Source organism: Miniopterus natalensis, chromosome 9, assembly GCF_054644295.1.
Source record: "Miniopterus natalensis isolate mMinNat1 chromosome 9, mMinNat1.hap1, whole genome shotgun sequence".
NCBI lineage: Eukaryota > Metazoa > Chordata > Mammalia > Chiroptera > Miniopteridae > Miniopterus > Miniopterus natalensis.
Genome location: NC_142089.1, coordinates 40,921,195 through 40,934,810, shown reverse-complemented (window position 1 = coordinate 40,934,810; position 13,616 = coordinate 40,921,195). Strand labels below are relative to the sequence as shown.

General features: G+C 36.5%; 1 protein-coding gene across 2 annotated transcripts in view; it reads left to right on the top strand.

The window, feature by feature from the left end:
• Positions 1 to 12,284, top strand: part of DNAI4 (dynein axonemal intermediate chain 4) — a 63,797-nt gene extending 51,513 nt beyond the window's left edge. The window contains exons 13-17 of one of the 2 annotated variants that reach the window (XM_087820504.1): positions 331 to 452; positions 2,185 to 2,283; positions 3,137 to 3,363; positions 5,883 to 6,039; positions 10,696 to 12,284. In XM_087820504.1, coding sequence (XP_087676630.1) covers positions 331 to 452; positions 2,185 to 2,283; positions 3,137 to 3,363; positions 5,883 to 6,039; positions 10,696 to 10,746 — 656 coding nt within the window. In that variant the 3' untranslated portion in view covers positions 10,747 to 12,284. Of the gene's footprint in view, positions 1 to 330; positions 453 to 2,184; positions 2,284 to 3,136; positions 3,364 to 5,882; positions 6,040 to 10,695 lie in introns of those variants that run through there. The other variant, XM_087820505.1, reaches the window with a different exon arrangement.
• The last annotated feature ends 1,332 nt before the right edge of the window (positions 12,285 to 13,616 follow it).

The window sequence follows — 13,616 nt, the reverse complement described above, 5'->3', positions numbered from 1 at the left end:
GACAGTTGTCTATATAATTGCTTGAAACTATGGCACAGATGTAGCAGAAACAGCGTATGCGTGTTAAATCACATGGTAATTGATTTTCTTCCCCTGTTACCTGCTTGGTCCACTCACCATCCTAGCTTCTTCTAGCTACTAAAACCCCCATCCTGGTCCCAGGGAAAGCAACTTAAAACCTTCTATTTTCAGACCATGAAAAAACAGATCTAATGGCAAAAATCACAGTGACTTTATTTCCCCATGAAGGCAATAAAAACCTGTGTACCTCCATAATTTGAAACCCCTGTGGGGCCTAAGAAATGTAATGTATTTTTCCTTTAAATAAAGATTTGATGCGTTTGAAGCGAACTACTCCTACTGCCAGTAAAAAAGGAGGGGAAAAGGAAAAGAAAGGTGAAGCTTTGATATCTCGACAGGCTCCTGGAATGTGTTTTGCTTTTCATCCCAAGGTAAATTATTTCAAGCCATTATTTACTATTGCATATGAACAACTTCCAATAATTGAAGTGTATTAAGATAGGAAGCAAGACAAAAGGTTAGCATGTTGATTAATACTGTGCCTTGTAAGTGAAAAAAATAACAAACATAGCTTCCAACCTAAGGTAGTATGGCACATTCCAGTTGATTATATAGTCTGTCTTTATCTACTTTCCAGAGGTAAGGTCTGCATTTCTGAGGCACGATGGCAGGATCCTCTTTACAACTGCATGTTTAATGAGTGCCCCTCCTTGCCCTTCTTATCTGCTCTGCTGCTCTATTATACTGATAGAAACCAAATGTACTATATAGCCCTCTATACCCTCAGTGTGAGCAGTTACTCTTATGATTCTGGGGATCAGGAAGACCACTTAAGTTCATGCTTATCAAGACCAGAGTCAAATCAAAGCACAGTTAATGAACTTCTGGGTTTTTTTAAATATATTTTTATTGATTTCAGAGAGAAGAAGGGAGAGGGAGAGAGAGATAGAAACATCATTGCACACCCCCTACTGGGGATCAAGCCTGCAACCCAGGCATGTGCCCTGACCAGGAATCAAACCATGACATTAAAATGAGAGCTATTATTTACCAAAAGACACTAAAGAAAATAAGAAGCCATACACTGGGAAAAGATATTTGTGACACATTTAATAGATAAAGCATATGTATTAGAACATATAAAGAAATTACACAAATAAATATGCAAAAGACAGGTTATTAGTAAAATAGTCAAGAGATATGAACAGAATAGGAAATAAAAATGTGCTTAACACTTAATATTCACATACATGGCACCTAAGATCATCAGGTATAACTTTTTAATGGCAAAATTTAAGATTTCTTTATAACCAACTGTTGAAGAGAGCATAGGTCAAAGGGGACTTTTATTTACAGTTGAATGTAAATTAGTAATACTACTTTGGGGGAAAAATTTTACTTTTTGTGTAATTTAAAACTGCATATACCCCATCATCCAGTAGTTGCATTCTTCAAGTACTGGTACACACTAAAACAGTGTGTCTCAAATTTTAATGTACATATAAATTATTTGGAAATCTTATGAAAATGCAGATTCTGACTCAGAAGGTCCGGGGTAAGGCCTGAGATTCTGCAGTTCTAAAATGGTCCCAAGGTGATTCTGACCCCACATAGTGAGGACATAGGACACTTACTTCCAGACTTCTCTATAGGAAATACATTTAAAATCTTTATTTAATACATACATTTAGTTACAGATTTCTGAGAAACCATCTAGTTCAAGTTCTCATTCCCAGCAAGAACCATTTCTTCAGCATTATATACATTAATAGGTATTATTAAGTCATCTGCCTTATCCTTGACTAGTTCTAATGAAAGAATACTTACTATTTCCCTGGACTGCTAGTTCCAGTGTCAGATAGTAAAAGTGTTAAAGAGTTTCTTCCCCATTTTAAGCCAGTGTTTGTCCTTATAATTTCTAAATTATATCCTCTATTCCAGCAAAGAACAAATCTATGTTTTCTTTGCATAGTAGGCCTTCAGGTAGTTTAATGATTATAAAATCATGATAGAAAGAAAAAGGCAATGGACAACTATCTTTGAGGTAATATTTCTAGTTTTGGTTCTTGAATTGATTTTAATGTATCTTGAATGGTCTAATCTTCTATTTAGCACATTTACCAATGTATTAAAAACAAACGCATTTTGTTTTTTGTGTTGTAGGACACAAATATCTATTTAGCTGGCACTGAAGAAGGCCATATTCACAAATGTTCTTGTTCATACAATGAACAATACTTAGATACCTACAGAGGACATAAGGTTAGTTTAATTATAGTGAGTATGGAAAATTTATCTTGTAGTATTTCTGAAACAATAATGTCATTATACATAGTATTTTTAACATGCAATAAGTTTACAACTTCAGAGTTAAAAATATCAACTCAAAATAAGTGCTTTCTTACTTGGAAACCACTCATAATGTCTGGGGCATTTTATCTGGCTTCCAGATATCCTCGATTTTTTTCTTGCACATTAAGGAAGTCACAATTTTTATTTGTTTCTGAAAGGCTTTGCTTATGATAACTTGCTGATCCGAAAGTAAAATTATCTCTTGGCTATCCCTGTTCTCTGTATCTTTTATGATTGTTCCATCTATATTCATTTCTTAATACTCCTTATATTTTTAAGTAAATATGTATAATATGTATTAATATTTAGTGAATATTATATCAACTATTTTTTATGTTTTTGTTTGGCATAATTTAGAGAAGATTCAATTTATGACCTTACCCTCAGCAAAAATAATACCCACACAATAATGCATGGTAGATAAATCTTCTAGAAATCTTTTTTAAATGATTTTTTTCTTAAATATATCTTTATTGATTTCAGAGAGAGGAAAGGTGAGGGAGAGAGAGAGATAGAAACATCAATGATGAGAGAGTCATTGATCGAGCCCGCAACCTGGGCATGCGCCCTGACCGGGAATCAAACCCCGATCTCCTGGATCCTGGGTTGATGCTCAACCGCTGAGCCACGCCTGGCCGGGCTTTTTTTTTTTTTTTTTTTTTTTTTAAGAAATCTTAACATTTTTATTTTATTGGTGAAGTTTAAAGAATCAGATATTAAATACTATTTACCTATGTGTTTTCATTTGTTTTTTTAATTTAAGGGTCCAGTATATAAGATAGCATGGAATCCATTCTGTCATGATGTATTCTTAAGCTGTTCTGCAGACTGGGGTGTCATTATATGGCAACAGGAGAATCCCAAGCCATTTTTGAGTTTTTATCCAACTACTTCTGTCGTTTATGATGTTGCCTGGTCTCCAAAATCATCCTATATATTTGCAGCTGCAAATGAGAGCAGAGTGGAGATTTGGGACCTTCACATCAGCACGTAAGTGTTAGTATTTTTCTTAGGGATGTTTCTAGTAGAAGCAGTTCAAACTAAGCGATACCTGATAGTTTTGACATTGGTTAGAGAGACCTGTACAGGGTAGGGCAAAAGCAGGTTTACAGCTGTTCTATCAAAAATAATACAATAATTAATAGAGAATAATACAAGAATGAACTCTGTGTTTTGTGTACTCACAACTGCAAACCTACTTCCCCCATCTTGCATTTACTTTGAAACAAGTAATAGTTTATACTATGAGAGTCCTTTAAGAATAAAGATGTATGCCAAGATGCTATATTAACATTAATTACTTATGTGGTTTTAAAAATACTTCAATGAAAATAGATTATATTGCCCTGGTCAGTGTGGCTCAGTTGGTTGAATGTAGTCCCTCGCACCAAAAGGTTGCCAGTTCAATTCCTGGTAAGAGCACATGCCCGGGTTGTGGGCTTGATCCCTGGTGTGGGGCGTGCAGGAGGCAGCCAGTCAGTGTGTCCCTGTCACATCAATGTTTCTCTCATGCATGCGCGCTCCCTCTCCCTTCCTCACTCTCTAAAAATAAATAAAAATATTCCGGCCGGGCGTGGCTCAGCAGTTGAGCGTCGACCTAGGATCCAGGTGATCAGGGTTCGATTCCCAGTCAGGGCACATGCCTGGGTTGCCGGCTGCAGCCGATCAATGACTCTCTCATCATTGATGTTTCTATCTCTCTCTCTCCCCCCCTCTTCCTTCCTCTCTCTGAAATCAATAAAGATATATTTTTAAAAAAAAATTTTTTAAATAAATAAAAATAAAGAGAAAATAGGTTATATTATTCATTTCCTCAAATGATTACAGGCTGATATATAATATCATAACTACCTTTAATTCTTTTTAATTGCCCAGTTTATAGAATGCAGAGAGGCAGCTAATTGTTTTAACTATAGATTTTCTTCAGTAAGATAAAGAAAAGGAACAAAATAATTATTTTTTAAAATATTTACTTATTCTCTTACCTTGTTTCAGAACATATTCAAAGGAGAATTCATTTAATTAAAATTTTTGACTTAAGGTGTTACACCAAAGTTATTAGTGTCACTTACACCCACCTATTCTTTTTAATTTGCAAGTTTATGTAATGCTGCAATAAGTGTTTAATGATTCCACCTCAATTGGAAAATATTGGAGATCTTTATGCTAGTTTTCAGTAGAAGGAGCAGGGGAAAACATTCTTGTTTAAAAAAATGATGGCCTTGGCCATGTAGCTCACTTGATTAGAGCGTTGTCCCAATACACAAAGGTTGCTGGTTTGATCTCCAGTCAGGGCACTTACAAGAAGCAACCAATGAGGCATAAATAAGTGGAACAACAAATGATGCTTCTCTCTCTGTCTCCTCCCCCTCCTAAAGTCAATAAATTAAAAAATTTTTAAATAGATGATGGAAAATTCAATGGGTTTATTCTTCATGGCAAAAATTTTTTCCTGGAAGTTAATAATGTTTAACTTTAAAATTTTTGTTATGGTTTGTTCCTTAAGACAGCTTGAACCAAAAATCAAGGATTACATCACAAAGCAATTAATTTTTGAGTATGAGATGACTAATATATAAAGTGGCTACTTAAATGATCCCACCTCTGATTTTAATTATTCTGGTAAAACTGAAGCTCCTAAGACCCCATTTCCTCAAAAGAAATATTCAAGTTCCTGCTTCTGTTTGTTTTTTAAGGGAATCCGTGGATGCTTTGGATGACCAAGAGTAGGAAAAGTTCTTGTTCAAAATATTCTTTTATGTTTCAGAAGTTCATTTGGACCAAAACGTCCTTTTATTAAAAGAAATTTATTATTTAAGGAGTTGTATTTAGTCAGGGAAACAGAACCAATAAAGAGAGGGAGGGAAGAAAGAAGGAAAAGGGGGTGAAGAGGAGGGGGACAGGAAGAAAGAGAAGGGGAGAGAGATTTTTTTGTAAGGAACTGGCTCACATCCTTGAGGTGCCTGGCAAACCCCAAATCTGCACGACTGGCTGGCAAGCTGGCATTTTTGTCGAGTCCGGGCTGCAGCCTAGAGTTCAAAGGTGGTCAAGAGGCAGAATATTATTCCACCTCCAGGAATTCAGGCTTTTCTCTTACGGCCTTCAACAAATCGGATGAGTCCCACCCGTGTGCGGTAGGATAATCTGCTATGTTCAGATTCCCCTGATTTAAATGTTCATCATGTATATGACGCCTTCACAGCAACATGTAGACTGGTTTTGACCAAATAGCTGAGTACCTTAGCCCAGCCAAGTTAGCACATGAAGTTAACCGTCACCGGAGTTTAACCTTAAAAGTGCACGCCTTAATTGTGAATTGCTTTATCGAGTTGAAATGGAAAGTTTTGATTGAAAAAAGAGTAAGAAGCAGTTATTTTGATTTTGAAAACACTTAAGCTTTTGATTTTTGCTACATGAAACACAAAGCATATTTCAGACTTGTCTAAGTCTGATAGTACAAAGAACGTATTAACAACAACTAAATTTACAAATAAAATATTTTATTGCAGTTTGGATCCCCTAATTGTGAATGTTGCTAACCCTGGAATCAAGTTCACAACTGTCGTCTTTGCTAAGCAAACAGACTGCCTTCTAGTGGGAGACAGTGATGGGCAGGTTGCTGTGTATGAACTGAGAAACATGCCCGCCGCTTCGGAGTCTGGCCGGGTAAGACTCAAAAGTCAAAATTTTATGTGATTACGTGATTTTATTTAATTGCAATTTTGTGTCATGCAAGGGATTTACATTTTTTATATCTTAAGTATGGTACGGTCAAGAGGCAGAATATTATTCCACCTCCGGGAATTCAGGTTTTTCTCTTACAGCCTTCAACAAATCGGATGAGTCCCACCCATGTGCAGTAGGATAATCTGCTATATTCAGATTCTCCTGATTTAAATGTTAATCGTATATATGACACCTAATAGAAAAATATAAGTCCCAAGAGTTGCTACCTACTACTAGGCATGATTCCTAGACTTAATTTTCTTTGAGCCTCACGTTCTCTATCTGTAAAATGAGGATAATAATGTCATATGTAAGAACTTAAAATTGTGTCTAGTATATATTTAGGGCTTAATAATTGTTAAATGTTGCCAAAAAATGTTTACTGAAAATATTCAAAGACTTTTACAAGAAATAATATTTTTAGACAGTATCCAGTGTTCCTAAATTAGGCATTTGTTTCTATTGGTTTGGCATTATTCTAGTTCCTTTCTCTGATCTTAAAATACCAAAACTGTGTTGTAAAACATTGGCAAGCAAAGCAGTATCAATAGATGCCCATTATTTTTAAGGTAGCTTTTCAAGTTCTTCATGTTTAAATTTCTATTTTAAGGACTAACCTCGCAAATATTACAGTAAATACAATAAACATGTTAAAAATATTCACAAATCAGTAAGAAAAGACACTAAGACTCAGTGAGAGTGGGTAATGATTAGAAGCTTCATTCACAAAAAATTACTAGTAACTTACACTTTAAAATTCAACCTTGCTAATAACTAAAGAAATAAAAATTTATTACATTAAATTAAAATGTGATAGCATTCTCCTATATTTAAAAAAAATTTTTTTTACATTTGAGTTGATAAGATAGGTCCTCTGGTATACTGGTGGTTGGAAGAGAAATTGGTATGACTTCTTTGGAAGCAATTTAGCAATATGAACCGAGACTGTCCACTTCTAGGACTCTGTCCTGTAGAAATATTCATAAAGGCAATCAAAGAAATTAACCATAGCATTATTTGTGATTGTATTAGAGAAAAGAAGAAGAAAAAGAAGGAACTAACTTGAGTATCCAACCAGAGGGGAATGTGGTCAGGGAAGTCAGATGTGTGGACTAGATTTGGGTCACGTGTAGGAGGTGGAGTTAGTTCTACCCCAACCGTAACCATTTATGTAGCTGTAAATGTTAAATAAATAATCAAATTGGAAAGAAATAAAAGTTAATTTAAATTAAAATCACAACTTCATTCGTTAGAAAATTTAATATGACAAATTCTCTCTATATAATGAATAATTTAAAATACAAAATATATGTTCAAATGCCTTATACAAAAATGGCAACATTACCGGTTTGATTTGCTACATTATTTCCATATACAATTCTTATTCTCCTGAGGGTAAAAACTTGTTTTCCCGATAAAGAAACACATGAAACATTCTAAGCAGTTTTGGAGATTCTTTTCTCAACTGGCTGAGATGCATATTGTCTGTGGACCTTAAGGGGACTTTCCTATCTTGGCTGCCGGGCCGCGCCCTGTTCTACTGTTGACTTGTCAGTGTCCTCCATATGGAGTGGTCTCGAAGCTCTTGTCTCCTAGTCTAGTTACATATTACTTACATTCTCCATCTTCTCATGGAGGTCTGCAATCCTGTACATATTGCTGTATCACTTGACTGATTTCTATTCATTTATTTACTGGGTAATTAATTCTAAGTTAATACAGTTTTCCTATCTGGTAGGACTACTATCTTTATAGATGTTTAAATGCTATCTGTTTGGATTCTACATATCTCCCAGGGCTTTGTTTAATTTGTGGATAGTTTGACAGACATACTTATGAGAAAAGAATGTTTATAAGAGCCTTGCTTCTGTGTTGATAAATTGGAAACAACCTACATGATCATCAGTGGAAAACTAGATAAATAAAATATAGCACATTCACATGAGTGACTACAATACAAAAGTTTAAATGATATATATTTCAGTGTGTCAATATGACAAATTTTGAATAAATCTTAAAAAACACAGTGTTGAGTGATAAAAGCAAATTTCATGAATGTACAATATGTTATGATTTATGTAATATTATTTAAACACAAAAGTTAAAACTGTGTTTCTTAGTAGACATATTTATAGTTAGTAAATGTATGGACTAGAATGTGGAAGACAATGTTTCATTTTTGTGTTTGGACTTAAATCAGTTAGAGGCATCTTTTATTGTGAGCAGTATGCCATGCAAGCAGAAAGAAGGCTACATTCCAAGAGTCTGCACTTTTTGACAAATGTGTGCATGTGTGTGTGTGAATGATTTCAATGCTGATGAGCAAAATTTTCTTTTAACAAATATATTCCAGGCATTAGTAAATAACTATAGTTTCCTACTACAAGTAAGTTTTTTATGCTTTGGTCATAGTATTTTAAAGGTTAAGGATTGTATTTCTGGGAGATTAACCAATAATCAGTTTTTATGTTACTTATAGCCAAACACAAGCTTATCTGATATACCTCTTTCCTAGCTTTTCAGAGAATTATAATCATAACAGTAATATGAAGTCTCAAATTAACATCAAACCATTATTTTCTATCAAGATATCTTATCAAGTAACATTATGACCTATCATTTCCCCATTAATTTTGACCAAGAGTGAATCAAAATTTTGGAAGGCTTATGATTTCATTCTATAGGAAGAATGTGTCCCAAATTGATGGTAAAGGCTGTCTCTGGGAGGTGAATGCTGAGGGAACAGGATTGGGGAGGGTTGCAAAGGGAACTTTAAATTTATCAATAAGGTTTTATTTCTTTTATTAAAAAGTATCCAAGGCAAAGAGACATTTGTTGACTTGGAGTGGATGTGTGTTTTCCAAAGGCAAAGTACAGACAACATGCAGCTAGTGTGCTGCCGCAGGGCTCACCGGGGAAACCACAGAGAAAGGACCAGCAGCAGGCTTAGGGTCAGAACTCCCCTGCATCTCCGCATTGCCCCGCAGCCTTGTAGCCTTACACAGCAGCAGGAGAAGGACCCTTGGGCTGTGGAGGTTTTGAGGGACAAGATTTCTAAAGCTCTGGCTGCTCCCTGATGTGATCAAAACCCAGAATATTATTGTGCTGTGACGTGGTAGAACATTGGCTGCAGCCCTGGCCTACCCAGTCAGGGCTCATGGTTAGGCGCAACATCATTCTGATGCCTGGCGTGAACGGGCCTGGGGTCCGAGCCTTGCAATTAGAGCAAATGATGTAGCCAGGTGTCAACAGGATCTACCACCACATTAGCATTTATTGTTTGTCCAAACACCAACTGGCTCAGGTTGCTGGGGGCTCAAGTCTTGCATTGTATAGAATTATGGTTTAAGCACTTGGTAGACGCCAATTTTCATGGGGCATTGCACAAAGAAACTCCTTTTCTGGAGGCAGCCTGTAGAGAATGACTCCTGGGTGTTATTACGTCTACTCTTACGTTTCCATGCACAAATGTTTGTCATGTCATTCTGTATACTTTGGGCATTTACCTTTTTCTTCCCCCAAATTAAAGAAAAAGTAAAAGTAAAATCTTCAAAATGGGGTTTTAGAAACATAACACACACACACACAATAAATAAATGCTGAGAGACATGGAAGGCAGAAAAAACAGACCACTCTTTCAGCAAATATTTACTGAGTATGCACTATGGTGAGGTCTATTTTGGGCACTAAGAATATAACAGTGAACACATTACAGTAGTGATCTATTACATCTGCCCAAGTGAGAAGGAACTAGAATGAGGTGGGTTTGAGAAGCAATGTGGCAGCTGATTTGGGGTGTCAGGGCGTGAAGCATGGAGAAAGGCCAAGGAGAACGATAGTCCAGGCAGAAAGACAGGACCTGGGTCGCACAGCGCTAGCTACTGTGTTTATTGTAACTTCAGAGTTTATAACACACTTTCACATACATTAGCTCATTGAACCTTATAACAGTTTTTAGAAGTAGATGTTAAATATTTCCCTTATACACTAAAGGAAACTAAGATTTCTAGATGTAAGTGATTTTCTCAAGACCACCTTGACTGCGTGATTGAAAAATCTCCAGTCTTCTGCTTCCAGTTCCCATCTTTTCACTGTATCGTTCTTAAAAACTCCCTGCCCCTCTTTGGTTTCATCCACTTACATATGATCATTTTGACCCTTTAGTACGAAGATTGTTATTATTAAATGAAATACAAAATCCACATAGAAATTCAGACATTTTATTCTCTCTAAATCAAGTATTACAGATCATGAAAAAGCCTAAGATATCATTAAGATTAAAAGTTATTTTACAGATGGGAAAACTCAGGTCTATGCATTAAGCTAAACAGGAGCTGCCAAAATTGTCCCTTTACTAATCCTTATAAATCTGTTTATCAAACTGCAGTAAAAGCCTTTCATAGGAAAGAGCAAGTTTATACAAGGAAGTGACTGTTACTGTTTAAACTTACCTTGGTTTATTTCCCTTTTACAATCTTATCAGATGTCCTTTATATGTGTATCACTAACTTATAAATTTTAAATGACATTTTAAAGACTACTTTACCTCCTAATTTGTATTTTGATTGTAATTATGTGACTTTTTTTTTTTTTCAGAGAGATATGATAGATAATTTGCTTGGACCCAGGTCAAACCAACCAGGATAATTCATCATTACTGATATCTTTTCATGTTATTGTTTAAAATAAAAGAAAGAAAGAAAGAAAGAGCGTTTAATATCCAATAGCCTGATTCAGATGCAGTAAGCTGGGATTTTTATTTTTAAAAATAATATTTAACATATAACTTCTGTTTAAGTATAATATAAATTTAATCAACTTTTATTCCAGAGTTATGTGATTAGTTTTTTATCTAAGCTAATTGTAAGGGTATTGTTGAGATTTTCTTAAATTTTGAAAGATACTCCTACTCTGTTTCTTAATCATATTCCAAGTAGACATACATACTTAGAAAATGTCTAAATATGTTAGAAAATTATTTCTTTAGAAGAAAAGCATGGAAGGTATTAGAATTACTTAAACAAAAATATTAATTAAGACCAAGTTCTATACACTTTTAAATCTACTTCTACTTTTTAAATACACTTCTACTTTCCAAGCTCTGTTTTTCAAGGTTTATGAATTATGCAGGTGTTAGTATTAAGAAGAGTATTGGATCCTCATGCTCAACTTTAAATCAATATTAATCTTCTTGGATCTGAGAGCTGAAGCTATAGAGCTTTATTAGACTATTCAACAAGCAAAAGATATGACAGCAAATGTGAGAATTGAACTGTTTGCCCCCTGGGCATCACACTCCCGGTTCAGTGAGGAGAGCCGGGGACACATCAGGGCTCCCTCCTCTTGCACACCCAGAATCTGCCCAGACTTAATGGGCCCACAGAGAAAACAAAGTCCCTGATCTAGAGTTTGCATCAGGATGTTACTTTATAATGGGTTCTAGGGCAAGCTTGTGGAAATAGAAGGAGTGGGAGGCAGCAACTCCTCCAAATATAGATAGCTAACAGTCTGTTCCGTGCTGTTTAACAAGTCCTCGATCTTGTTAACTGAGGCTGAAGGACAGTATGGCCTATAAAGCATGTTCCGTGAGGAGGGCAAGATAAGGCATTTAAAACTCACTAAGCTCTCTGAAAAAAGACAGATATAGAAAACCGAGAATGCAATCAGTGCAACAGTGGGAACTACCTTTCACAAGTGTCAATTTCTTCAAAATCTCCATTTCTTTGGAGCAACCCTTTCTGGCCCTATAAGTCCTTGTGATACTTCCTCTTGTCTTTCTTGAAAGGCTGGTCTTCCTAAAACACTTTGTGCAACAAAATAAAACTTTATTTCATTGAAAAAAAAAAAAAGATGTGTTTCTTTTTATTATGTGTTTTTGATCTTTAAAAATTTTCACATATCCTACTCTCATCAAGCCTAAATGAAAAATGAAGCTATTTCATACTTGGATCCTGGGCAACTGAGCCTGAAGCACTGAACTATTCCATTCTGCGTTTCTCAACCCTGATCTTGTAGACTCTCCTATACTTTCAGATTAGCATCAAATTTTTACTTGAAGATTTTCACCTGAGAGTTACGGATTACAGAAGGCATTATTTTGCTGGCTTTCTAGGCTGGCTTTGGATTCTCACTAGTAAATTTTAGTTACCATAAAATTTTTAAAAATTTAAGACTTAATTTTCTTGTAGCAATTTGAGATTTATAACACAATTGAAAGGGAGGCACAGAGATTTCTCATAGCCCTACCGGTTTTGCTCAGTGGTTAGAGTGCTGGCCTTCGGACTGAAGGGTCTCGGGTTTGATTCTGGTCAAGGGCACACGAACCTTGGTTGCAGGCTTGATCCCCGGCGCATGGGGCAGGGATCCAATTGGTGTGTCTCTCACATCAATGTTTCTGTTTCTCTCACTCTCACTCTGTCTCCCTCCCCCCCCTCTAAAATCAGTAAAATATATACTCAGGTGAGATTAAAAAAAACAAAAAGAATTGTGTTGATAGCCTTCCTCATGTTGAAATTTCTCTGCATTCTCAGAATAAATCTATTTGATCATGATGTAATATTTTTAATACGCAGAATGACTGAACTGTTAATATTTTATTTGGGATTTTTATGTCTGTGTTTATAAGAAAAATTGATCTCTACCTGTTTGGCAGTGAAGACTGATATAACTTCATAAAATGAAGGCATTTATCTGTTCTTTAGAAATCTGAAAGAAAAAAAGCTGTAATAGTGTTATAGGCAATTAGACAGACATGAGCAGAACAAGGACGATGGGCTAGGTACAGAAACTCACCAGGGCAGAAAGCTCTGAATCCCTAGCGAGGGGCAAAACTGGGGAAACAAGAACCTCACCCCCAGGGTAGCCTTTCCTCCCCTAGCATGTTGCTGGTCATGCGGTTTGGACCCCCTGACTTTTCATACTGCTCATGCAGTCTAGAATCCCCTGACCTTTCCCTCCGCAGAGATGACCCCTAGGCCTCAGTTTATTTCAGCTCCAGGCCCAGGAAAGCAGCAAAACAGACAAGTGACCTCCGTGGCTGCTCAGAACCAGCTGCATTGACCCCTGCCCTGGTGCCAACCTATCAATGGAGACCGGGACCCTGAAAGAGCACCCCTGGAAAGCTGATGAATATTCTGTTGAGACCCTCCCTGAGACCTCCCCTAAGATTCCCACCTGCAAGAGAGAGAGAAATATGCTCAGGATGAAGGACCGGGTGTGTGCTCTCCCCCAGGGCGCACACCCGTGCCAATCCCTTCCCCCTTCTTTCCTCTAAGGGACCCCATGAGAGGAGCAATGGGCAGAGGCAGGTTGCCCTGGGCTAACCCCCTGAACCTGTCTCCAACGCCCCCTTTTCTCTGACTTCCCCGTGAGCCAAAGCAGCCCAGCCTAGGCTCTCCTGTTGCTTCTTCTGTGCCCTTCCTTGTTTCTCTGTCCCAACTATATTTTTGCTGCGGCCAATAAATTCTTATTTACTTTGCTACACTTTGTCTCTTGATTGAAATCTTTCCTTCAAGAAG